At 35.8% G+C, this 27,900-nt stretch overlaps 1 protein-coding gene across 1 annotated transcript; it reads right to left on the bottom strand.

The window, feature by feature from the left end:
• Nucleotides 1–1,381: 1,381 nt before the first annotated feature.
• On the bottom strand, nucleotides 1,382–19,498 carry LOC129277580 (large proline-rich protein BAG6-like). The gene is made up of 22 exons (XM_064109920.1): nucleotides 19,368–19,498; nucleotides 18,351–18,392; nucleotides 17,598–17,828; nucleotides 16,846–16,917; nucleotides 16,066–16,206; nucleotides 12,389–12,750; nucleotides 11,851–11,971; nucleotides 11,387–11,560; nucleotides 10,475–10,622; nucleotides 9,812–10,114; nucleotides 9,205–9,462; nucleotides 8,088–8,431; nucleotides 7,414–7,483; nucleotides 6,623–6,898; nucleotides 6,041–6,210; nucleotides 5,683–5,736; nucleotides 5,443–5,542; nucleotides 4,553–4,677; nucleotides 3,437–3,584; nucleotides 3,040–3,185; nucleotides 2,227–2,430; nucleotides 1,382–1,536 (listed from the first exon to the last, which is right to left on the bottom strand). Exons 1-22 carry the CDS (start codon nucleotides 19,428–19,430, stop codon nucleotides 1,387–1,389), a joined length of 3,702 nt encoding a protein of 1,233 aa, XP_063965990.1. The 5' UTR covers nucleotides 19,431–19,498; the 3' UTR covers nucleotides 1,382–1,386.
• Between the last annotated feature and the right edge of the window lie 8,402 nt (nucleotides 19,499–27,900).

Genomic DNA, 27,900 nt, shown 5'->3' with positions numbered 1-27,900 from the left:
TAACAACAGGCAAACAAACGTAAATTGCTATAAATAATAGCTTCAATTACCCGTAATACAGCTGTAGGCCAACAGGTAATAATATTAATATTGACTGGCTTTAATTTTGGGGAGAAACCACATTATATTTCCCTCAGTAGACCCATATTGCCCTCGTTATCACTCGGGACAATATGAGGCTACTTCGGGAAATATATATGGTATCTCCCTCAAAGCCAGTCAATATTATGTAAATATAAGGGGTGTCCACACTGTACGAGTGCCATTTTCTGACCATATACAAGAATAGTTAAGTGCAAGATCAAATAGATCAAATCATCAATAATTAGTACAATACTAATTTCAGATAATTTTATATTTGTCTAATGACCAAATGTTTAAATTGTCCCTTGAATCTATACATTCCCACAAGGATGCATACACCAATCTAGAATGCACTGTGATTCAGTTAGAAAGCTCTTGTTGGAATGCTCCCAAGGGAGTGGAAAATTATAAACATCTTGCAATGTTCTAACAAGCCTGACTAAACTGGACACACCTTTTTTTGTGAAAATAAAAAGAAAAAATTGCGCCAAACAATCCCAGAAGATGCATTGCATATGAGGCTTTCAATGTGCCCTGTATTGTAGGAGCATGTCTGTATAGCTTACCTGACATAGCAGGAAGAAATCAAGACAGTATTTTGTGATGCTAACACAAGCAATATGAACTCTTGCAAACAATCCTTCCTGTTCATAGAAGTGTGAACTCATATCACACCATACTTGATGAAATAACATTGGGTAAAATGCTTTAAAAAAATATGTATTCTTTTTCCAACATTCTTGAAGTGATTAGTGATAGAGAAACTTGCGTAAAGTCCATGAGTCAAATATTTGCCCAAGTTAATTTTAAGACCAGATTAAACTTCTAAGCCAAATATCTACAAAGTTGAAAGGATTTCTGTAGTCCCAAATGATTAGACTTAGCCAAATTTACACGTATTTCAAGTATAAAGGCTCTTTCACACTGTTCCTTGCAAGCCTTGTGGTAGAGTTGGGGGCAAACAGCTGCAACAAAGTTTTGAGCAAAACTTTTATGTGGGGTAAATCAGATTTGTGAGCACTCCTGCGGGCAACAGCGTGAGGGATACTGTCAATGCAGATGACTCATGGGTAGTGAGAATGGTCATCAGCAAGTCACACGCAAGGCTGCCGGGTACAATGTGACAGAGCCATAAATAATAATAATAATATAGGATTTGTATAGCTCACATATCCACCTTGCTAGGTGCTCAAGGGGCTCCTATATTACCCCTATATATTACTCTCTCTCTCTCACTCTCTGGCTTTCCCCCTCTCTTTAGCTCACTTTCTTCTTTTGTGTCCTTGCTCTTTTCCTGTATTTTTACTGACATGTATAGAGGAATGAATGGTTGATATTGCCTACCTTTATTCTCTTAGATGGCATGCCTGCTATATAAGCATCACTGAGAGGGGCCTGTGATATCTGACGTCTCTGACGATTGATGTCTTGTGTAATTACTGGTACCCATTCCTATAAAACAAACAGACAGACCGAGAGAAAATGTAATTGTACATAAACTTACGCCTTAATTCACAAAAGTGGGTTCAACCAGTTATTTTAATGCATTATCACACTACATTGCATCTTAAATTGCAAACTTGGGGGTTTAATGTGTGTTTCACTACGGAGAGCTAGACAACTTTATTGATTAACTTTAGCATTGACATTAATGTATCAAGGGATCAAGGTAAATAAGTAAGAGATCAGTAAAAATTCAATGTACATGACATAGTTTAGTTTATGTTGATGTCATCTGTTATGCTTGTGTGTGTGTGTATTTGAGTTTTGTCAGACCTATATCAGTCAGATATGATTACTTACGTCTGGGACCGACCTTTCACGTCACCATCCGAAAGAAGTGACCAGGGTAGGACCTCTGCATTAATTTGTAAATTCCCCACATAGCTTGGATTACGGGTGCACGCCACAATGCCCAGTTACTTATTTACTAATGCTAGATTTATGCTTTATCGATGTTCACTTCAATTATGCTACAAGCTCATGCGTCCATTAAGTATTTATTCTTCCCAGTAAAAACCATTATCCTAAATAATTTACTTAGTTGTTTTCATTAAGTTTGTTCAAAATTATATAATCATTTGATGTTGAATATTCTAAGTTGGAATAAAATAATGATTATTTGAACTTGAATATACTTACTGGATCAACATGTGCCTGCCATTCATCATCATCAAGAGCATGGGATTCTGCAGGACTACTCCTTCTCATCGGTCTAGCTATAGCCCCACCTATAGGGATTCCTGCTGGTCTATTAGGCTGCTGTGTGGGTTCCGCGTTTCTTGCCGGATCTCGAGGAGTTCGGACTGGTTCCTGAACCTCGATAGCATCCTCGAATTCCATCGTCTAGCAAAAAGATAGAAATACAAATAATGTTAGATTGGAAGTATCAGAAGTTAGGTTTTTTTCTGAAATATATTGATACCAAGCACTTCAAATAATCATTCACCATCAGGGGGGTATTTCACAAAGATTAAATAATAGTCGCACTTACACTTCTAGCACTTTTATTAATGGTAACCTTGTCATCAATGATAAGTACCAACATAACAGGGCTGAATGGCCAATCAGAATAAAGGATCTATGGAAATATTCTCTGATAGCAATGGCTGTTTTCTTTTTGTATAGTATATGTACATTTTTTTTAGGTTTCATTTGAAAAAAAATTGTCATGTCATTCTTGGAAATTAAATAAACTTAAACATGAATCTAAACAATATAAGTGTGTGTTTATGCAATCTGGGGTCTGTTTCATACCATGGCATTATGGCTAAACAGCAAAATCGAAATTAAGGTTTCCATTGTAGTTACTATAAAGGCAAAGTCTTTATAAAACGGATCCCTTTCTCACAGATTTTTTTTCATCAATGGGTAAAAAAGTATTTTGGGGGTGATGTCATGATTGAATGTTTGATCCTCAACACTTCTTACATTCTGAGAGGATTATCTACAAACCTCATCACTGCTTTCTGACTTCCTGTCTTCCTCCTGACCTCTGACCTGTGCCGTGCTGCAGCTTTCAACTGACATAGCAACAGATGATGTGGTAGATTGGGCTGTTGATTCTACTCTGTCTCTGCTCTCCACAGCTGCTGGGGGTACTGGAAATAAGTGGCTTACGTTTAGTGTCATGTCATAAGATACAATTTACAAGATTAGCATTCAATAGAAAATGACCTCCTGTTTTTATACGCCAATATACTTTTCCAAAAAAGATCATGACCCAGAAAACCCCTTGTGATTTTCTCAGCTTGTTTTCAAAATGTGAAAAGATAAAATTTAGATAAAATTTTATCAAACAAATGAGAGAAAGAAAACAGTATCCACCATACAAAAGGAAAGATTCGCATACCTGTAGGAGTGTCCTGTTGATATGCTATGTATGGCATGATATCTTGTTCTGTAATCGTCCTTGCATTCATGAAGGCCTGTACATTGGCTAGAATGACTGGCATACCAAAGGCACTCAGCTCAGGGCTACCCTGGGAAAGGTAGGCAGTCTATCAAAGATGGGAGTAGATAAAAGACAATGATTAGACAATGATTATAATACTGACTGGCCTTGAGGGGAACATCAAATATATTGCCCACAACAATATTGGTCCGAGTCTTTGGACGAGGGCAATATGGTTGGAAACGCTTATGAATAGACCAAAATATATGGTAACTACATTTCATTTACATTGTGTTATTGCGAGAAAGATATTTGACCTCAAAACCTAATCAGATCATAGTCACTTCCTGAGCATATGTATGAGCTTAGTTATAGTCACTCTCTGAGATCAGTTGGATATTGAATCCTTAAATGGTTCTTTAGTTTAATCAAAAGGATGAAAATGGGAGAGACGGGTGGATGGCCCAAAAATACAATTCCTCGAGCAACCAACCAAGATGGGCGGAGACATAAGAATACACAAAATTATACCTGAATGGTACCCTCAGATATCAACCTCAACACTGTGGCCAATAACAAGAAAAGCCACATTTCAAAAGATGAAGGTCAAAGGTCAGAGAAAGACAGAGTGAGAAAGGAAGAGGATGAATGGGATGTGAAGAAGAGAAACATGGTTATTTCCTTGTCCACCACACATCAGAATAAGGCATCTTATTATCATCACAGGGTACAGCTGATACTTTTCATTTACAATCATCTCTTTTAACATTACTATCTTTGATAATCATATTTACTCTGGCAACCACCTACCATGGGTGGAGGCATAAAATATCCTTCTGACACAACCTTGTTGAGGTTATGAAGAATAAGGACAATTTTTCATACAGGGGGGATCTTTTGAATTTCCAAGGGACTCTTTTTATTTTAAGTCACTCATAGGACAGTTTAAATTTTACAAATAGATTTATGACATGCTCCCTCGATTGAAAGGTATGCATCAAGTAAAATAAAATGAGTAACAAATAAATCCAGAAAATAATGAATGAAAATGAAAATTTCATCAACTTATCTTACCATTCTCAACTGGAAATAGCTGACAGCATCATGTTCACTGCCTAGTATATAGATGAAGGTAGCAGCTATTTGTTGTAAGAAGGTATTCATTATGGTCCTGATTTCATTAGGGTAGTCTGCTAGACCTGAACATAAAAGAAAAAATAAAGAAGAATGAGCATTTTTCTTTATTTTACTTCTTATTTCTTTGATAATGATACCTCCAGGTGTTGGAATTTTCATTTTCTTCTGAAAATAATAGCATATCTTAATGTCAATCAATAATGATCCATAAAAATTATAATGTTTTAACAACAGAATAGAAATATTAGGACCAAGATTTTTTCTCTTTCCCTTAATAATTGAATGGATGATCTTTGTTGAAATAGACACATTTGCTTGCATTGGAACGAAAGGTATTGTGTGTAATCAACAATACCAGACAATTTCAGAAGAAATAGAAATCACTTCCATTACTTGCCATCTTTGTCAGATAATGCTGGAAATCATCTCCAATAAGGTTATGTATCAAACAATATGTGCATGAATATAAGTCACACATAACTCATTGTATAGTAAATAATGATATTATGCAACATATATACAGCGCTTCTTGAAATGTTTCTACGCGCAGCATACAATTATCCCAGCTGCATACTATTATCCCAGCTTTAGCAAGGCTACCCTGATCAGACGTTCAATCATTCAAGAAAATCCTTCTTACCGGGTACCATTTACTACACCTGGGTTGAGAGTGTCAAATGTAGACAAACACCTTGCCAAAGGACGCAAGTGCCATGGTGGGATTCGAACCCCAGACCTCATGGTTCAAAGTCCGAGGACTTATCCACTGAGCCACAATACCTCTAAATAAATCCCAACTCTATAGAGATATATTTCTATTGGCTTACTTTCATCAAGTGTCGATGTGATGAAGCGAGTAGCTGCTTCATTGTTTATCCTCTGTAATGTTGCCATGATATCCACATTGCGTTGATTTGGTGTATCTCTCTAAGAAAATAAAATAAATTTATAGAAGGACATGGAAAAAATGATTATTAAGATAAATATAAATACCAGGACTCCTTTTCAGCTTCAGGCAAGGCAAAACAGAGATGGTTTTTATGAAAATTGATAAATAATAAACTCACCGTAAATTCTTCTATGAATGGCTCCATTTCTGAATTCATCCTGGTAACTCCAATCTGTTAAAGAAAAAAATTATTGTTTAATAAAAAAATAAATCAAATTTAGCTGATCCCATAATCTTTGCAATATTTAATCAGAAATGTCTTTAGGTCTCCTTATAAAGTGTGAAGTTATTTGGGGTCTAGGGACATTATTTTTAATATTCTGCTTTTACGTAGCACTTTATTGATCGCAACAACATCTCTAAGCTCTTTACAGATACATTATAACCCCTGTCATCAGATCCTGGCTAGCAAACACACAATGCATGTACTTTCTCTACTCCCTGGGTAACATTGGAACAAGAGTATCCTAGCTCACCTGAATATTGTCTTCAGTAGCCTCCTGCCCGTCCAGAACTCTTCTTCTGACAAATTCTTGTAGTTGACCCCGGATACGACCTAAAGGAGCCATGGTACCCACAACCACAGCAACCATGTCTGCCATGGTTAGGTTCCTCTGCAGGACTTCAAGAAGCTCTAAGACAGTACCTGGATAAGAGAAAGAAGATATGATGGTGTGTCAGCAACGGAAAAGGAAAAATAAACTTTCTTTGCTCTAACCTGACCAACCCTCATAAAATCTGTCAAATTTGATTTTGACCAACATAATTTTCATAAGCATTTCTCTACATTTTCTACATTAATATTTTTGTTTTAAACAAGTTGAAAAAATTGCACATGGCACAGTAGAAGAACATCCATATGGTAAGAAAGAGGGCACTTGATCCTGTCCTACCCTCAAACTACAATAGAAAAAGTGCAATGCATTCAAATTATCATAGCTTGAGTAGAAATTGTAAAAAGGTAAAAATTGAAATGCCCACAAGTAGTAGTAGACAAAAGTGAAGTAGTAGCAGAAGCAGGTGAAGTAGTAGTAAAGAATAGTGGCCTGTAGCTTTACCTTCACCAAATGAATGGTCCATATCAAGACCATTGAGAAACTCCTCCACAGTGGGACTGTTGGCCCCTTGAAGTGCACTGGCTTGGGTAGCCATCATCATATTAGTATAGAGCTGCTGGAGTGATATCTGAGGTGCTGCACCTGCTGGTCTACCCCCTCCGGCTGGTAGAGGACCGGTGGTAGGGGGGTGCTGCTGCTGCCCCCCTGATCTACCTTGACTACTGCTAGTGGACGAAGTGGTTCCACTCGGTCTGTCCGTCTGGGCCTGGACAACCACTGATGAAAGAAGGCAATGGGAGCGAGAATACTTGTAAGGTTTATAATAAAATTCTAGGATGCTCAATAATTTTCTCTATAAATCACACCAAATTAAACTCACATACAAATGATGACGAAGGAAGCAGACGCTTTATCATTTTAACTCTTTGTCCTGTGTATGAAACCCAAAATTGAATGTTTGAAGGTGGGGGGGAACCATGTTTGATTTACTTTGAAAACCAAATGAAAACAATGATTAAAACAGTAACCATCAGTGTGTGTTACAAAGAATACGCAGAATCACATAGACTTTGAATGAGATAATATAATAGGCACATATGTTGGTGACAGTCGTCGAACAGAGCAAGGAAAATATTAATCAAATTCCATAACTTATTGTTCATAAGCAACAAATTCACTTAGAACCTTGTCAAATAGCACTTCAAGCATTTTATTTCATGATAATTGATGAATTGATAATTGAATTGATATTAAGCATTTGAAAGGAATGAATAAGGCAATTTGATTCTTACCTCTGTGGCTGGATGCAGGATTTGATAAAGCACCAACTAGTCCACCCATCATCTCCTGGAATGCTTGTAGCTAGCAATAAAACAATTCAATAAATTATAGACAATCAAGTATAGCAGGATAGAATCGCATAGAATAGAACAGAATAGAATTAAACTGAACTGAATTCCAAAACAATCTTTTCATTTGGTCTACCCCAACCCTGACCCCCATCCGTCAACTCACACATGCATACAGATCACAAGAGACAAACCTCAAGCATTTTAATGATTCTTTTCTTAAAATATGGAATATCAGTAATCGTATAAATCATCTATCAATGGAGATTTATATTTAGAGTTGCTTCATAAATATGTTTGCCATCTCAAGCATAGTAATTCCAAATATGTAGCAGAGAACATTCCACTCTTGTACAAATGCCTTGTCATATCATTTGTTTTATGAACTCAAATTGTTTGTATATTTTATAAAGCAAATGACCTTCGCTCATCTGCCAATGCCTATACTGCATCAGTTTTTTTTGTCAGTGGGTAAATAAGTGCTGGTCATTGGGATTGGGAATTCTGAGTGGTGACAGTTCCTACCAAAGCCGACCACCCTAGCAACACTGCTGAATATGAAAATAACTGTACATCACAAACTTTCAATGTGCTATTTCTTTTTAAATTCCACCTACCTGATTTGGACCAACTGCTTGGATTCCAGCTGGTGGAGCAGTAGCTTGACCTGGTGTAGGGGGTGCACTGTTAACCCCTTGAACCCCACCAGGGGGTGAAACAGTCCTACCCTGCTGCTGACCTGTGTGTCTCTGCTGCATCAAGGGTGTACCACGGTGTCTGGAGTTACAGGGGAGGTGTGGGTCCCACTGGAGGAGTGCCCATGGGTTGAAGGTGGTAAAGGGTTGGTTAGGATTGGGGTTGGTTTGAGAGGTGTGCACACCACCGGTGGAGCGTTCACTGGTCGGGGCGGAGGCGTCTGATTGTGTGGGTGTGGTGCGTGTGGTTGAACTCCCTGACATGGCTACAATACAAAGAATTCAAAGGACACTCATTGAAGGAGAGTATATAAATTGAAAAAAAACAAACCTTCCAACGATATTCTAAAAAAACATGCTTGTAGAAATTCATTCAAAATAAAGTAAGTGCTATACAAAGTTATCACAGAGAATTACTACTTATTGCCCCTTCTCTTTGGAACAAGTTACCCTCTTACATGCATAGTGCCAAGTCCGTCAGTCAGTTTAAGGCCCTGCTCAAAACATACCTTTTCAATCAATGAATCCCAGTTGTGGGTCGGTCATTGGAGGTGCACACCAGTTTTAATCTGTTAGTATTTTTTTTTTCTCTCTTAATGATTTTTGTCAAACCTGTGTTATTATGCCCATTGAATTCTTTTTCCCATGTAAAGTTAAATTCAGAACACAGCGCGCTTAGAAATGCCCGTATTAAGCGCCCTATAAATGTTTTGTATTATTATTATTTATTTAACCCATTACCTATTGGAATTTGCTTTTTCCTGTACAAAATGGGAATGAACTACAGAATCCAGTGGTTAACAAATTATCACTCATATGGGGATTGTCTTGTATATATCTGATTGCTAAGAAAGCATCAATGCTCTCACAGCCAAATGAATAATGCCATTAATCCCTTTAAGAAAAGGTACTAGGAAATGCTTCACGAAAGTTGTCAGATAGCATTAAGTCAAGACCACACTGCTTTGCAGAAATCACATGTTGCAAACATATCTCTGCAGAGTTCAAAGACTCTAGCTAATGTTGTATTGTAACGCACCTGATTGACCTTGAGTCCTTGGTGCCTGCTGGCTAGTCTGCTGTTGACTAGCTTGTTGTTGACCGGTGGTTTGTTGACCAGCCTGTGGCTGACCGCCAGTTTGCTGACCAGCTTGCTGTTGACCACTAGATTGACCGGGTTGCCTCTGACCACCCTGTTGTTGACCGCCCTGCTGTTGATTGGATATAGCAGCATGAATCTGTTGACTGATCATCTGGGCGACTCCTTGCATCATGTTTTGAGGAAATCCAGCCCCACCTGACAAGATGATGACAGAAATGGTAAAAAGAAAGGGTATAGATGAGTAAAACTATACATAAAATAAAAAGCTGGACCAGTTAGAACAGATCAAAGAAATACTGGCTTCTAGTCCAAGCCTATCGCAGGCTGACTAATTCCTATGCCACAGTCACAACGATGAAACAGACTGATAAAATCTATTTTTATAAATTAATCAGGTTAATTAAATTGATATTCTACATGTAACAACTACTATGATAAAAAAGCAAGTGTTTAATTTTGTTGCATTGTTATAGAGCACTTACACTCTTCTGATAGAGAAAACATTAAGTACTATAGAAACAAAATTACAATTATGATGTCTCACCTGTTGTTCTTTGAATGGTAATACCTGGTAGAGGCATTCCTGGAGCAAGGCCCGGTATCAGACCAGGGGGGAACATACCAGCAGGTAACTGGGTAAAAGCAGGGCGTGGTTGACCACCCTGCTGGGGTTGACCCTGTCCTGTGGGTTGGCCTGGTCCTTGGGGCCTGGGGGTGGTGGTGGAGGTGGGCGTTGCCCCTGATGCTGTTGATGTAGAAGAAGTGGATGTTGAGCTTCCTGGAGCAGAGGAGGAAGGGGACGTTGTGGTTTCCTCTTGGGTGTTGTTATTGCTACCAACAACCGAACCTGACGGAATCAAACAGGAATATAACAAAAGTATTAATAAGACATATTAGTCATAAATGTTTAACTAATCATACATAAACATTCATAACAATAAACATCACATCAAACAAATTTCTTCAAAGATTTGTTTCCGTGAATACAAATATGCAAAAAAAATTAATGAGAAAAATTCATGTTTAACATTCTGATAAGGTTAAAAGTCTAACAGCATACCATCACCTGCCATGACTTTTCACATTTTTTCCCTCAGATTTCACAAATGATCTTTTTAATCAAATGGAGAAAGTGGTCTTAAATACATGCAGTCATTAAATCAGGTTCCATTGTAATATTTCTAAAGTAATTTCTGTCAAATCTTACCTGATGTTACCGTCACAAAGGCCTGAGACCCAGCTTGTGGTTGAGCTCCTCCTGATGTCGAGACAGAGCTTGGAGCTGACTGGGGCGGGGCACCTCTATTCAGATTTCTAACTGTGACTTGAACTGGTTGTGCCGCGGCTGCACCCATCTAGCATTTTAGAAAAAAAAATTACACAAAATCTTAAGACAAGAAAGAAAATATCTCTCCTTACTCATACTAAATCTTAGGAAAGTTGATAGGAGAGTAATCCAAAGTTTAAATTCTGGTTTTATCCCCATTGAACAGGGGTGGTTGGATTCAACTCGAAACGTTCGACCTTACACCCTCTTTCCAGTATGCACAATTCTGTGCATCTTGAAAAACAAGTGGAATGCCTCTGGAAGTCTAGTCTGCATTACACAATTCAATATAGCAGGATGGTTGACTTCGTGATAATCCCTACTGAATATATGTGATGCCTCAAAAACTTGTTTCACATCAATTGGTAGGACAAAGCGCCAGATAGAGAACATTTGATTTGAATAGAATTTAAAGACTTTGTGTGAAAATGAGCAAAACTTAAAAATATAAATTTGTATATTTTACATCTGAATTTGATGAATTTTTCAGTGTTACTTTTTTGTTTATTTTTCTCTATAAATTCCAATAAACCTTTTATTGTGGTAGCCTTGATCATTATGATTCAAATAAACATTGATCCAATGGACAAGAATATATTATATAGAGATCCATTGCAAAGTACATTTGATACACTCAAATTCAAGGACAAATATGGTATTTTACAAACAGTCATTAAAAAACAAGTAGTGCATAAAGTGACAATTCTAACATCCTGACAAGCCAATAAACTGAATACCTTCACGTCCCCCCACTTTAGACGACATAAAGGAAAGAGTGTCAGGTGAACTTACACGCATGGGCATTGGTGGGACTGCAGCCGGTGGTGGTGGAGCACGAACATGTCTAGGTGTAGGTTGATTCATATCAATGATAAACTCAGAGAATGCATGGTTCATGTGACCAAGAGTGTGGAATATCTGCTGACACAGGTTGATAGTGGTCTGTGCTTGCTGACGTTCCTCATTCTACAAAAATATAAGAAAAAGAAATTATCCAAAATACCCTCATACATGTATCCCTTTCATTATTTCACACTCAGTATAAAAAGTCTGATTGGCTTATTTGGTATAGCCCCCAGTCATGAATGGGAGGTAGTCTCAAAGCACTCAGCATTTTCAAATGAACAAGGGAAGTAATAACATATTGTGTTATACAGACCCTGCTGGGAGAACAGTTCATATTGCTGAAGTGAATTAAGAGTAATTATGTTCATTATCATGCTTTTTGGATTCTAGCAGTCAAACACAGTACTTACTGTGGGGAATGTTGGGTCTGTCCTCATCATCACTTGGTATCGGTGAAGATGAGGAGTAAAACGACGCCACAACCGCTGCAGTTCGTCTAATCCTCCAACCAGAGTGCTACATCGAGGATACCTGCAGTAGAAGTTAATAAAAAGATATATTGACCTTTTGTGCAATAAATAATAATAATAATCATCATACCAAGGTGTCACATAGCAATTATTCATAATGATAATGATGATAATGGGATGACAACGATGATGTTGGTGATGATGATATTGATGATGATGATTATGATGATAGTGAGATGTTGATGGTCATGGAGAAGATTAAGATGATGATGACGATGGTGATAATGATGATTGATGACAATAATGATGATGATAATAATAACATTAAAATGCAAAATATTGATTACAATACTGACCATAGTATACAATACAGTATTCACATGTGAAAATTTGTACCACGTGTGAAAGGAATAGGACAAAATAAAGGGTCAACAGAACAGCATAGATTCCTTCTATTAAGCATACTACGTCATCTAACCTGGAGCTGGGGCCAGTGGAAGGAGGTGTCTGTGTACCAGTTGACTGGGCGTTACCATTACCACTTGTTGTACTGTTACTGCCACTACCAGTTGATGTTGCTCGACCCCCAGAACCTGTGGTAGACGTTGCGGTTGAATTCGTTGGTGCTGCAGATGTGGTAGAAGTACTAGGTGTGGTAGAGTCCACCTCCATTGGCGACCAAGTGCTTGTTGTTGGTGTTGCTGGAGATGTTAATGTACTTGTTGTGGTTGTTGTAGCAGGTGTTGTTGAGGTTTGACTTGTTGATTGTTCCGATGCTTGCTGACTAGTGGAATCACAGGCTGGTCTGTTGGCCTCACCCTCTGGTGTGGGGTGAAGAGTCTGGAGAAAGAATATCACAGAAGTGAAAAATTACAAAAGCCTGATTTGTTTACACTTTAATACAATGATGGTACAATGCACAGGTCTGAGCATATTAGTGAGAAGTAAGCTGTAATCAAAATGATCAATGACCGGGGAACCATAGCGAAGATTGGTTATTAATTGCAAATATGAAATAACCACTCTGATTGGCTACTAGTCAGTGTTTGAACAAAATGTGCATGCAACAATAATCTTGATTGGTCACTGGCATTAAGCAACTGACTGCAAAATGTACGGAGCTCAGCATACAATTAAGAACATTGCTTAACTGTTTTATTACAATTCAGGGGAAAGAAAGCAATGTATATGAGTAAACAAATTACTTAAGTTACTCAATTAACATTCACATCATATATAAATTCCATTTGTAACTTCACCAATGATCTATGGCAAAAATCTTACTACAATCAGTGTGGGTCACTGATATTAGTATGCCATCAAATAAACACCTTTCCAAATAAAGGTTCACCAATCTATAAAAGCAACATTATCAATTTTATTTGAATATTGCATCCTCCTTTGAGTGGTAGTTTTTATTCATATTTCATTGTATTCTAGAGGCCACCACACACCTTATGATTGGTCTGTGACCCGATTTTCGAATAAAAAGTAGTAGAATTTGATTTTGATGATAATATTGAGACAGAATATCTTACTGTGTAATGTCCTAATAATTGTACGATTAGGAATGTTCAAATTTGTGACTATGCTATCACCCTTATAAGAATAAAAGCGAATTTAATATCTAGTTGTAATGACGTCATAGCAAATGTATACAATTGAAACTAATTTGACCTTTACTCCAAAATAAAGGTTTGCAATCATCCAAAATTGTTATATTAGTCAGGGCTCGACACTAGCGCCGGTCCGACGGTCCCAGACCGGTAAAAATCACTGTCGGACCAGTAGATTTTCAGAAATAGCAAGATTTACTGGTCCGACATGACCAGTAAAAAATATCATTGTCGGGCCAGTAATTTTTCCAAAAATAGCAAGATTTATGGGTCCGACATAAACAGTAATAAAAACTATTGTTGGGCCAGTAACTTTTTCAGAAATGGTCAAATTCGCTAGTCCAACATAAACATGAAAAATATTCCATGACTCAAATTGCGAACCATTTTCCTCCCGTTAAATTCTGGCATTCACACACAGAATGAATCGCATGCAATTTTTGATAGGGTAACATACAGTGTACACGTGGCTAGCCAGCCACACAGCCCACATGGTAAATTTCCTACTGGCTGCACGAACGAAGCTTGGCTAACCTCTGGCAGAAATCTCTCACAGAACTGGCAAAATTCACATTTCACACTAATGAAAAGCTCTTATAATGTCCATATTTCCTAAAAATTTGCCAAAATTGGGGTAACTCTGTCATTTGTAAGCAGTAAAAGGAGAAATTTTCACTTCTGTTTTAGTTCAAAGAGATCGGGTTTCGAGTGATATCGTCTGAATACATGATAGCCCCACATATGCATTTGTGTGTGTGTTGATACACTTGGTTTCTTTCGTAGCTAGTACTAGTATATTTTAATTGAGCCAAAAAGAAACTGATAATTTATTTATGATGATAGTTTTAGCTTTCTTCCTTTGTTTTCTTTCAATCTTTCTTTCCTTCTTTTCAATCTTTCTTTGTTTCTTCCCTCTCTTCTTTTACGGTCTTTCTTTTTTAATTTTCCCTTTTTCTTTGTCTTTTGTTCTTTCATTCTTTCTGTCCTGTTAATATTTTTCTTTATTTCTAATGCTCTTTCTTTTTCTTTCTTTTTTGATTTCCTTCTTTCTTTAATTCTTGAGTCCATCCATCCTATATTTATCTCTTCTTTCTTTCTTCATTTCCTTCCTTCTTTTCCCCTTTCTTTCCTTCATTCTTTGTTACTTTCTTTCTTTCCTCATTCCATCCATCCTTTCTTTACCCTTTCTTATTTTTATTCCTTCTTTCAGCCCTTTCTCTTTTTCATTCCTTCCTTTCTTCTTTGTCTTTTGTTCTTTCTTTTTCCCCTTTGTTCCATCTATCCTTTTACCTTTTCTTTCTTCCTTTTATTTACTGCTTGCTTCCTTTCCTTTCTTTCTTTGAAGTTTGGTCTTTCTTTTTTGTTCTTCCTTTCATTTATTCTTTTACATTTTCTTTCTTTTTTTTCATATTGCTTGCTTGCTTCCTTCCTTCTTTATTCCTTCCCAACATTCCTTTTTCCGTCTATCATTTTCCCTTTTCTTGATTTCTTCCTTCTTTCAATCCTTTCTTTCTGTTTTCCTTCTTTCCATCTCTCCTTTTACCCTTTCTTTCTTTTTTTTATTCCTTCTTTCTTTCATTACTTTGTCTTTTGTTCTTTCTTTCTATATTGCTTGCTTCATTTTTTTCCTTCTTTCCTTCATTCTTTTTTTCTTTTGTTCTTTCTTTCCTTCCTTTCCTTCTTTGGTTTTTTTTTTCCTTCCTTCACATTTTTTCTTTACTTTTTTTTCCTTCGTTTCTTTTATTCTTTCTTTTTTCCTTCTTTCCATCTCTCCTTTTACCCTTTCTTTCTTGTTTTATTGCTTCTTTCCTTCTTTCCTTCTTTCTTTCTTTCTTTCTTTCTTTCTTTCTTTCTTTCTTTCTTTCTTTCTTTCTTTCTTTCTTTCTTTCTTTCTTTCTTTCTTTCTTTCTTTCTTTCTTTCTTTCTTTCTTTCTTTCTTTCTTTCTTTCTTTCTTTCTTTCTTTCTTTCTTTCTTTCTTTCTTTCTTTCTTTCTTTCTTTCTTTCTTTCTTTCTTTCTTTCTTTCCTTCCTTTTTTCTTTCGTTCTTTCTTTCTTATTTTTGTTCTTTCTTTCCTTCCTTTCCTTCTTTCTTTCTTTAGTTCTTTCTTTTTTTCCTTCCTTCACATCTATCCTTTCTTTACCTTTGCTTTTTTCTCCCTTCCTTCCTTTCTTTTATTCTTTCTTCCTTTCTTTCTTTTTGTCTTTCATTCATTCATTCCTTCATTTTTTTTTTGGGGGGGGGGTAACAAGAAAGGACAGCAAAATAAACTCACGCCTTTTTTTAATGTTTTCTTTATTTTTTGGGACCAGTAGATTTTAGGTTCGGACCAGTAAAAAATTGAAAAACTGGGTATCTACTGGTCCGACATGAATAGGTTGGACCAGTAGAAAAAAAGGGTTAGTGTGGAGCCCTGTATTAGTATTCTTACAGTTAATTTGAACCTCAAATAAAAAGAGAATTTTCATTCACATTTCAATAAATGAGCAAAATGTGATTTATTGGATCATGGACCAGTCGTAAGGTGGGCTTAATACTCACCTCCAGTCTATTGATAAGATTATCAGCATGGTGAATCATGGATAGAATGTTGAACATCAGCATATGAGATTCACTATGTAGCGCCACCGCAGGCAGAACTGAGCCAAGGTTGATATGTACATCTACAGACGAACCGTCACGCTGAAGAGAAAATAGATGGGATAATGAAATGTTAATCAAAGTCACTTGAGTTGTTATAAGAAAGCTAGAGTGTAACATGAAGAGAGATGCTTAATATTTACAAGCGATTAGACTGACACTGCCTGCAACTGTGGAAAGAATCAGACGATGCAATACCTTTTGGTCTGCCCCCTCCTACAGGAGAAATGCACTTCTAAAGATATGGAGTCTTTTAACTCCAAAGCCAGATCTTGTACCCTCCAATGGACAGGACTTGTGTTCATTGAATCTCTTATTTCACATTAGATCAATTACAAGACAAACCAACAGAAGTCATAAAGTAAGCCAAGAGCTTTTGGAAGTTACTTCTACATGTAGCATCTATAATTATTCTATTGCTTGAAGTTTTATTAAATTTACAAGTTTGCATTATTCAAAAGCTACAGCACAGAATATGTGTGTAATTGCGTTTTACAGACATATATCAATGAGCTACGATTAATTACTCATCAGACTGACCGCTCCAGGTCAAAGTCAATGATAAATGAACTCTCAGCCAATCAGATATAAGGATTTCAGTAGCTTATAACAGTTGCCAATGAAAACCATCGACAAGACACTTCATGAAACGGTCCCCATAACTGTCTTTCAACAACTTACTGATGCTTGTGATGTTACTCTAGCATTGCGCCCCAAGTCTCCCATAGCTCCTAGAATGTGCTGTACGATGTTCTAAAATTAAAAATTAATATGAATATGCAATGAAAGTTATATTATTTCTTTCAATCTTGAAAAATTTATATTTTTTTAAAAGTAGGTCTTTACTGAACAGCTGTATAATAATGTCAGCAATGAAATATAAAAAATAAGAATTCTGGAAAATATCAATAAATATTATAAACTTCTATGTCTTTCGTGTTATGTATTCTTTGTCTTTTCCACATGTAATTTATTATTTTTCTGTTCATTTTATGCAGAGAAAAATAAACTTGAATTGAAAATGGATCTCTAAGAATCTGATTACAAATTCTTTTCCAACAAATGTGGAGAAGAAAAACTTGGAGAAAGGCTGTAACCACCTGATTAATGTTAAATAATGAGGATGGTCATTGGATAATAGAACAGCTGATTACTTAGAACGATGAATCAATCACTGAAACCAGGAACAACAAAAATAAACGAGGAGGGTTTGAATAAAGGCCCTTGACATATTGCTAGCATAGCATACATGTCATTGCTACTATAATCTTTGAATATCAGAGATGGTGTAATACTTTGCTGACCTTTGCTTTTGGTCTTGTCTTTAATAGGCAGAGTCAATTATATGCAGTCTAAATGAGAAATTAATGTCTCATGGCCTCAAAACTCCAAAATCATGTCTTTGAATCAATCGCTAATCAATGTATACATACCTGAACCTCGTTAGAGTTTGCAGAAAGACCAGGCTGCTGAGATGGGGCAGAAGTAGTGGAAGAACCGCCTCTCTGTTGCTGGGAACCACTCGCACTGGTGGTTGCAGGTCGTGGGGGCGCCCTCTCCACCAGATGCATGACCTTTCCATGGAGGTTATACTCGGACAGCTTCTTCTCATCCTTGAGGACTTGACCGCCGTAAATGAGACGTTGAGTGGCAGCTGCAATGCCCTGAAAGCGATCATGTTAAAGAGATTACATTAACAAAACGAATCCTACTTAAAGCAAATTATGAGCCAGCACCCTTGTTTCGCACCACATAAAGTCCTCAACTACTTGAATCTGGCCTGGTTCCTTACTCATAATGCAACATTCTTGTCAAATATACCCACTTGAATGAAAACACACTAATTTACTACTCAATACATTCATACTGAAAACACATGTAATGATTGTATAGTTGAAAATTGAACATAATTTTATTTCAATCAAGGTTACTCACAAAATAAGCCATTTACTTTTGCTGAAAGTTTTGCTTAAAGCCAATTAGATGAATTAATCAATCCTGTGACTGTAATTCCCATGGCCTCAATTGATCTTCTTAAAGAACATTCATTTCCTGTGAGTTACGTATGTATATACAGTCATTGAAGGATTTTATTTGAAGAATTCACATGAAATTCCTTTAATGATATATGTAGGCCTACAGTGCTACTCTTCTTTGTAAATAAGTGATAGGAGAAAATATCTTACCACAGAACCTGCAATCTTTTCCTTGAAATCCTTCACCGTCAACTATTACAATTAAAGAAAATAAATAAGGTATAAATACATATAAATACTTCCAATTCATATCTAAACAATGAGAATGAATTAAGAAATCATACAAATTTGCTCAATATAAATGTTGTATTAACGATAAATGTTTCCTGATTTTTCTATACACTTAATATATGAATCATCTCTTGCTGAAGTGTAATTTTTATCATTTCCCATTCATTTAAATTACATTGGCATTGTTAATTAACATGTTGTTGTCAATTGAAATTATCATAGCTAATTAAAGTGGTATTGTAAACTGAAAATAAAATGCAATATTGTACATTATGAATTATAATATTATAAAGTATGAATTTTATGAATTTTAGTAAGCAATTAACCAGAGGATCCGTTTGAAGATTTTAAGTCTGCTAAAAAGGACATGGAGCCTCTTTCATAAAGAGTTACAACTATGGTTGCTTTACAATTATGACAACTACCATGGAAACCTTGATTGTGATTGGCTGCTGAGCCCGGTTACCATAGTAGCTACCATAATGGTAAGTTATATGTTGAAAGTCCTTCATGATATGGGCCCCTAATATTAAATGAGGGTCAATACCTTACCAATTGGCACTAAAGGACAATAACACATCAACTCTGAATCAAACCTATGTTCACTGGATAACAGAACCAAATGCTTCATCAATGGAGCTTTTGCACCTCCTAATTATTATTACTAATCACTGACATAATCTGTATTATCACTATCATCAGGGGCAGATCCAGGATTTTCTAAAGGGGGGGGGGGGGGTATTTTGTACAGGAAAAATATGACAAGCAAAAAAAAAAGTCCTGAAATGCGTATGCATGACAAAATCCCCTAAGATATCTTCTTGTGCCTTTCAAAGGGTGGAGGGGGGGGGGGGCCATGGGCTGGATGTGCCCCTACCTGGATCCACCACTATCATTCATTATTATATTGAGAAGAAATAAATCAAGCAAACTTACATCCTCTGATACAGAGAATTGCCTGGTTTGTGAATCCAGGGTCTTTACAGTAATATCAATCATTATGATCCTCTCTCTCCCTACTCTGTTGTATCAAGCTTTGATCCTAAATCTAAAGAAAAGTAAAGATAAAGTAAAAAATTAAATGACAGGATACTTCACACCACAAAATCTAACAAGTGGAAAGCTTCTGGCAGTCTCGCCTGCAGCACTTGTCTAATTCAATATAGCAGCAGTGCTGACTTGATGAAAAAATAATATGCAACTTTATATAGCTCTTAATGCAATGCATACTATTACCTGGGCTTTAGTATGGCTATCCTGGGGAGCTGTTGATCAACAGTTTTGTCCAACAAGTTGTCAGATCTGACAAATTTCCTTGAATCTGACTCCCCTGATCAGACGCTCGAGGCAAGCATTCATACTGGGTAGGGGAGAGTGGGGTAAATAAAGCCCCATTTTTCATAATTCCACTCATATTTGTTTAATGCAAAGCAGTAGAAACATGATTAGATGTCAAATATAAGGTCTACAGCAGACATACATTATCCAATAGAAATATAAGATCTAATCAATCCCATTTGCATATTAATGAGCCTTAAATATTGTTGTCAGCGCGCCTTATTTGCACATCAAAATGGGGCAAATGAGTCGCCTTGATTAAAAACTATTTTCAAAGCTGTATTCAAAGTAATAATAGTTCAGTTGGTTTGATACAATCACTGAACATTTAATAACAATCACAGGATTGATATTTAATTATTTTCCCAAAGGCCCCCATTTAAGGATCTATTTATAATAATAATAATAATATTCTGCATTTATATAGCGCTTAACACATCGAAACGACGTCTCTAAGCACTTTACAGATATATTATCACCCCAGTCATCGGATCCTTGCATGCCCGCATACAATGTATGCACCTTCTCCACTCCCTGGGGAGCATTCCAACAAGAGTTCCAAGACTCAATTGCTAGGCATACTACATAGGCTTTCGCATCCTACCGGGTACCCATTTAACACCTGGGTGGAGAGTGGCAAATTGTGGATTGACGCCTTGCCAAAGGCGTCAATTATATCCAATATTATGAAAAAAAATTATTGTTGCATTATATTATTACGTTTCTCCATGTTCTAATGAAAATGAAAACTTATAGCGTACATAAGCAAGTGTAGATATCTACACTGCATATTGCTGTTTTAAGAGATGTAGCAATTCATGCCTACATGTATTCTTCATGCCTACATGTATTCTTCATTTTCTTGATAGAGGTACATGTAACTGAATAAAAACAATTTCAAGGAAATATGGAAAAAAAATGCAAATTTCATGACTTTAAAGATGTTAAATGTAAAATTTCATCAACATTTTGGGCACAGTCACACAGTAACAAGTCAGACTTGGAAATAATTTTATTCTTTTAACTGTCGTTTTAACAGTGATTAAACACTTTGACTAAGTAGCCTGAGTGTAAAAGCATACATACATGTATGAATCATAATTCTAGACATGACATATTATTTATATATGTTCAATGCAAAAGATCACATTAGGCCTGGAACTTTCGGGTATTTTTGTCTTCGGGTACCCGTGGTAATTTTCGGGCGGGTACCCGAAAATCATGTCGCATGAAATATGACTGGTGGAAAAAACTCATAGGTGGAGTCATCCAGCCACTGCGCCGCAAGCCAATTTATGAATGAAAATATAGTAAGCAGTGCAAGCCTCCCGTGAATGTCCTATGCGTAGTATACCAGGGTGCGACATAAGCGCTTGCCCGATTGCCCGGGGCAAGTAAAAGTTAGAGTCGGGCAAGTGTTTTGAAGCAAAGACAAAAACTGCTTGCCCGAATCGGGCAAGCAAAATTCTCCTATGGAAATTATATTTTAGAAAGATTCCCCATCAAAATATAGAAAAGAAAAAGAGAAAAAAAAGCAATATCATTACCGTAATTTCTTCTTTCAAAAAAGTTTATAATTCGAAATTTTGCAGAATTTGCGCCATTTTGTGCAATAAACACACAGCTCAGAGACGTACACACACACACAGAATGGCAGTCTAGCATACCTAGCTAGCTAGCGCCTAGTCCACGCAGCCGATGCATGTAGTAAAGTTTCTACGGTGTACGGTGCTGCACGAACGAAGTTTGCTCTGGAAGAAATCTCCCACAGAACTGTCAAAATTCACATTTCTCACCGATAAAAATTCTTGTAATGTCCATATTTCCTAAAAATTGGGGTAGCTCTGTCATTTGTAAGCAGTAAAAGGAGAAATTTTCACTGCTGTTATGCTTCAAAAAGATCGGGTTTCGACTGATCGTCTGAAATACATTGTTTGACAGTCCCACATATGCATTTGTGTGTATGTTGATAAACGTGGTTTCTTTCGTAACTATTTTTTTTAGCCAAGGAAATTGATAAATTTTCTTCTTTATTTATGACTGGATAGTTTGAGCTTTCTTCCTCTCTATTTTCTTTCTTTCTGCCTATATTTCCTTCTTTTGAATCTCTCTTTATTTCTTTAAATTTCCTTCCTTCTTTTGTTCATTTTTTCTGTTACTATAGCTGTCTTTCTTTTTGTCATTCTTTTCTTTCTATCTTTTTTTCTTTCTTCCTTCCATCCAACCTTTGTTTACCTCTTTCTTTAATCCTTCCTTCTTTTTCCCCTTCCTTTCATTCTTTCTTACTGTCTTCCTTCAGTCCATCCATTCTTACCTTTTCTTCCTGTCTTTTTTTCTTCCTTACTTTCTTCATCCCTTTCATTCTTTCATTTCTTTATTTCTTTCCTTCATTTCTTCGTTTCTTTTTGTCTTTCATTCTTTCTTTCTCCTTCCTTCCTTTCTTTCTGTTTTTCTTTATTTCTGTCTTGCGTTCTTTTGATCTTTCTTTTTTCCATCCATCCTTTCTTTTCTTCCTTATTTTTTCTTTCTGCCTTTCTTCATCTCTTTCCTTCATTCCTTCCTTCATTTCTTTCTGTCTTTCGTTGTATCTTTCTTTTCTTTTTTTCTTTTTTTCCTTCCTTCCATCTATCCTTATACCTTTTCTTTCTTCCTATCTTCCTTCTTTCCTTTCTCTCGTTTTCTTTCTTTCCCTTTTCCTTCCTTTCTGTTTACCTTTTTTCTTTCTTGTTTTCCTTTTATTCATTCCTTTCTTTCCTTCCTTTCTCTTCCTCTCATTTTTTTTCCTATTTTTTTTCTTTCCATCCTCCTTTCCCTTCTTTCTTCCTTTCTTTCTTTCTTTCTTTCCATCTTTCTCTTCCCCGCAGCCATTCTCTCTCTCTCTCTTTATTTCTTTTTTTTCCCTTTTTTTTTTCTTCCTTCCTTTATTTCTTCGTCCTTTCTGTCTTTCTTCTTACTTTTTTTTCTTTCATTCTCTCCCCCTCTCTTCATTTTTTTTCTCTGGTTATTTTCAGTGATTTCCCCTTTATTTATTGTGTGTCCTAGTCCCTTCCAAAATATATGGAAAATATATGAGATTAGGAAATTAAGTAAAGAGCATATTTACCATTCATTTTGTCATGATCTTCAAGATAAAAATCATTAAAAAAAAAGAAATACCGGTACAACTACAAGGTACATCAGTTGTAATGTTGAAAAATGTATTTTTAAAGCCGTCAATGGTATGGTATGTAAAACTATAAGGCTATAACTTGTTTTGAAGCAATAAAACTTTGTTTTGAAGGATTTTTTCGGGCAAGTGAAATCTATATTCGGGCAAGTATTTTCCAACTATTTGAAAATTTACTTGCCCGACTGGGCAAGTGCTTCAAAAAAGTTATGTAGCACCCTGTTTACCATCGAAACAAGTCTGCAATACTCTGTCACCTCTTACCAAAATCGACCTAGAATTCCACTTTCCTATATTTTATATGAATTATGAAAGGTATTCTCGGAGGATCTGTTTTCTCACCGATACCACACAGGTAAGCAAATTTTGATTACTTCTTGCTTTTCCATCAAAATCTTACGAAGTAGCGTCAATATTACATCGTGTTCATGAGTTTGTAGAATCTATCGCTACGTGCACAAAGTCAATTGACTTCCAGGTTTCGGAGCATCAGATAAGCCAGCCAATCACTATCGTGTTACCATTTTTGGTTTTATGATGAACTGAAAATGGTACACGAACATAATTGGCTGGCGCTGCAAAAGAAACATGGCGACGATTGAACGATCTCAGTCACATCATCACTTGAAAAACTTGTATATTTATGGATATTTCGAGGGTAATTGGTGATATTCAAAATGAGACTAATGTACTTTTGTGATGAGTTACAATCATGTCTAACACTACGCAATGCAAATCAAATACATGTACGTTATACTGGTGAGCAATTTTTGGGTATCGGGTATTGATTTTTCTACCCGGGTACCCGAGGCTTCCAGGCGGGACCCGGGTTTTAGTCCCACCCCTAGATCACATCATATTCAATACACATATTTTAATCAGAAAATATTTGTTGCAAAAGTAAAATCTAGTAACATTAATATTCATGTATCATGAAGCAATAGTTAAATTGAAATATGATTACTGTCATTTATCCATTTTAGTTGCATTCCTATAAATCTTCCCCCAATGCTACGGACGCGTGCGTCCTTTACGATGGGGAAGAACAATAGGAAACAAGATGGTGGCGAAAATATCGGGCAAGTCTCCTCCGTCTTTTCATAATATTTTTCTAATATAATATTTTTTACTGGCCAAAAATCACCAATTTTGAGGATGACCGGAGGATGGACATGGAGTGAAATAAGGGTGAAGAGTAAGAAATTAAGCTTTTATTTATTGTTGACTACCGTATAACCGCCAGAACTCGTACACCTTTTCAGTAAAGGTCGCATAAAATGTATTTATGGTGTTTCTGGCTTACATTCTTGGGCTTGCGATGTAGCCGAAATTCTAAGCTTTCCGTAGGTGCCGTTCGATTTGGATTTTCTGGGGAGGGTTTCGGGTAGCGTGAAGATCGCTGAAGGCTTCAAGCCTGCCAGAATTCGTACACTACATGCCAGAATTCGAACACCAGATGGCGCAATACAATTTGCCTGTTGATGATCGCGCGGTCATATCCCCCTCGCTCTGTGATAATTAAATGATTGGTTTGTTCTTAATTCATTGTTTATTGACTTAAGTCACTTCTTTATCTATTTCCATGTAGTTATTTTTTAATTTCTTCAATTATTTATACATTAAATCATAGGTTCCATTCATTGAAATAGTTAATTTTCATAAATTTCATTGTTTGAATGAGTTTCTGCTACGTTTAATTTATATTTCAATTTTATAATAATTTCAGTCATATCACTTACTTTTATTTTGAGTTTTGTGCATATAGATTTTCTAATTTGTTTATTTAAAAAAATCAGAATGGATTCATTTATTTGCAATAGCTTTTTTATGTATTCCTCTCAATTACTATTCTTCTATGACTTATCAAATTATTAATATTGTTATTGATTTATTATCATATTATTTTCATATTTATTGTCATTTTCATTATTGTCATTATTAAAATAATATTTATTATTATCAATATCATCAGCATCATCTTTCATATGGGCCTATATCATTTGCTATTACTTAATTATTTGAACTCACTTATTATCACATTGGTATAATTTCTCTCTGCCAGTATATGAACTTATTTCATGGAGTAATTCATGTGGGGAATATATTTTGGAGGATATAACCACAATGCATGTCTGTTGTCTCGCTACTTTTATTGAGGCAAGTAGGAGTATTTCAGTTTTTTTTAAATTCATATTGAGATTTAAATTATTGATTTCCATATATCACTTACCGGTACTTGATTTCTGTGTTTTATTGCAGGTTTCTTGGTTCATCTAAAGAAGTGTGAAATAGAAGTTTCCCACTTACCTTAGCACACTCTGCATGGGCGCTCAATTCCGATTGCGTAATAAAACATAACTTACTGATGATATATATATATCACTCTTGCCTTATTATCGATTCCTTTATCTCCAAAAACATAACAGAAATTATACAGTAAATACAATAATAACTAAATAAAAATAAGAAATACATATAATAGTAAATAATAAAAAAATGAATAAATAAATACACAAAATTGAAAAAGATCATTAGCAATTTTTATTTGTTTTATCAACTTGAATAAATTACTTATGTGCATTAATTATGATATAATAACACAAAGACATTTATCATGTCCCAAAATGAGATTTAAAAAATTGTTTTAAGTGATCATTGACTGTCAATCATTTTTTTTTAGAAAGAAAGATGAGACAACCAAATAAAAGTAATTGTTATATCATGCAGGGAATAATTTTGCTTTACATATTCGAATAGCATTTTGGTCATAATTTAGCTCTCAACTAAGTAATGTACAGTCCTATATGTAAAAATATGCTATACGAAAGAATTTATGCATAGCAGTCTTTAAAAAGTGTGGAGCAAATTGCGATGCGATACCAGGAAAATTATTCCCTGTCATGCATCATTTCAGTAGACATTTTTTTTCCTTGATCACTGCAGCCCTTATTTTTATTCTTGATCCATTCTGTATCTTATACTTATCAATTAAGCAGAATATATATTTCTACAACGATGAAATGCTGTAATCATAAATGAAACATATTTATTTTGAGACCAATCATTTATGGATTAGCAAAATCAATACCATAATTGTATGGCCTATATACTATATGGTAATATGCAATAAAAAGCACAAGGAGTATTAATGATGTAGTGTTTTTCTATTCAAAATCTTTTGCGTTCATCTTTCAATCAGTCTTAGTTGTGAAAGCATTATTAATCATATGATCACTGTGAAACTGTGTTCATTAAAAGCAAATAAACTTTCCATATTAACAGTAAGCATCTTTTTCTCCATTTCAAAGTTCATGTATAACTGCAGAGAACATTGATGGCTAGGTATAGCCTATCCACAGAAGACATCTTTATGGACTTGGTAGGCCTACAGATCTTCTTGTTAATATGACAATAAATCCACCTCTATAGTATAGGAAAGAGAGAAAATCATGTTACAAAAGTGCAGGAATTTATACAACGGGGGGGGGGGGGGGGGGAGGGGGGGGTTCGTTCAATGAGTCGTGGCTGTGAAAATAACAATTACCCCCTGATAGAATAAAGGGATAAAATGAGGAAGAAAGGGAATTATGAAAAGGAGCTTAAAGAGTTACATGTATTGGTTGAATTATTAGTCCTGTAATTTTTTAGACATAGTTAATATTAAAATCTTCATTCCATCAAAATAGGGCATTGTCCATGGCATACAAATTAAAAGTGGTTGCAAGGGGGTGCATTATAAAGCATTCTCCAGTTGTCCCCTGATAAATAAACCTGGAAAAAAGTGTTTAGTAAATTGTAATGTGCTTTTGCCAAACTTGGCCCCAAATATATCTTTGCCACCCACCCCCCCCCCCCCCCCCCATTTGCCTCCTAGTCAAAATCCTGGTGCTGCCGTTGCATACAAACCTGGATAAATACTGTTCATATCCCAGCCTAGAATGTAGAGAAAGAAAAAATGGATTCGGTCCTGGCCATACCACCACAGAAAAAGGTAAGAATGTTTCGAGATAATGATTATAATTGTAATATATAGTAATGACAAAAGTAATGTCACAATGATAATGATGACACTAATAGCAACATGTAGATAAAATTATAATATCAATCATAGTCAAGGTCTCAAGGATCATAGGGGTGGTTCTCGATATATGACCAAAATTGCATGGATCAAAATAATTTAATATCAACCTGACAATAAATCATTGGCATTTAGGGAGAATCGCCCAATAAAGAAATATTAAAAATAAAAACTAGGGGTAATCTGACCAAAAAGGTCTTTATATGAAGGAAAAAATCACCCGATCTATACAAAAATAAATAAAAGGAAACGGGTGAAAAATTATAATAAAAGGAAACCCTCCCATGGGCGTAAATCTGTCCCCAATTTCGATTGTGAATGATGCATTTTTCTCCATCATAATTAAAAGACCACAAATAGCTAGTAGGAGGGATTTTGGGTAGGGGGGACACGTCCCCCCTGGAATTTCCACCCATGCCTCAAAGCATGTGCTAAATTGAAAAACAAAAATCCAAGTCCACGTACAGCCCGTCTATCTAGTCCTTTGTATTTGCCACCCCCTCCAAAAAAAAAAATGAGTAAATAAATAAAATATGTGTATTATAATGGGCAAATTAACACACAAGAAAAAAGCATTTGGTCAAAAAATAAAAGAAAACAAATTGATATCAAAAGAAAAGAGATCATAATTAATGCTTGATAAAGACTAGTCTACCATTAATTAAAGTGTTAGTGCTCCGGCGGAGGAGGCAGGTCATGGCTGCGGGCTTCTCTTGATTTTTTCAATCTATATCTCGGATTTATTTAGGATTTTCTGGATTTATTAACTAGACATACGTGCTTGTCTGATAGATACATACATTGGAATACTATTTGGATTTGTCAAAGGTCTCGGTAAGCAAACTTTCTAGGTCTTGCAACTTAGTTTCACGCACAACTAACACAAA

The sequence above is a fragment of the Lytechinus pictus genome, chromosome 15, assembly GCF_037042905.1.
Source record: "Lytechinus pictus isolate F3 Inbred chromosome 15, Lp3.0, whole genome shotgun sequence".
NCBI lineage: Eukaryota > Metazoa > Echinodermata > Echinoidea > Temnopleuroida > Toxopneustidae > Lytechinus > Lytechinus pictus.
Note: the sequence above shows the minus strand (reverse complement) of the source record. Positions and strands in the feature narration are given on the sequence as shown.

Excerpts from the sequence above, each read along its gene's own strand:
- LOC129277580 (XM_064109920.1), bottom strand. The coding sequence starts at position 19,430 with ATGATTGATATTACTGTAAAGACCCTGGATTCACAAACCAGGCAATTC. Across the intron at positions 6,211-6,622 it reads GGACCATTCATTTGGTGAAG|GTACTGTCTTAGAGCTTCTT; the intron begins GTAAAGCTACAG and ends TCTCTTATCCAG. Across the intron at positions 3,186-3,436 it reads TCAACAGGACACTCCTACAG|TACCCCCAGCAGCTGTGGAG; the intron begins GTATGCGAATCT and ends ACTTATTTCCAG.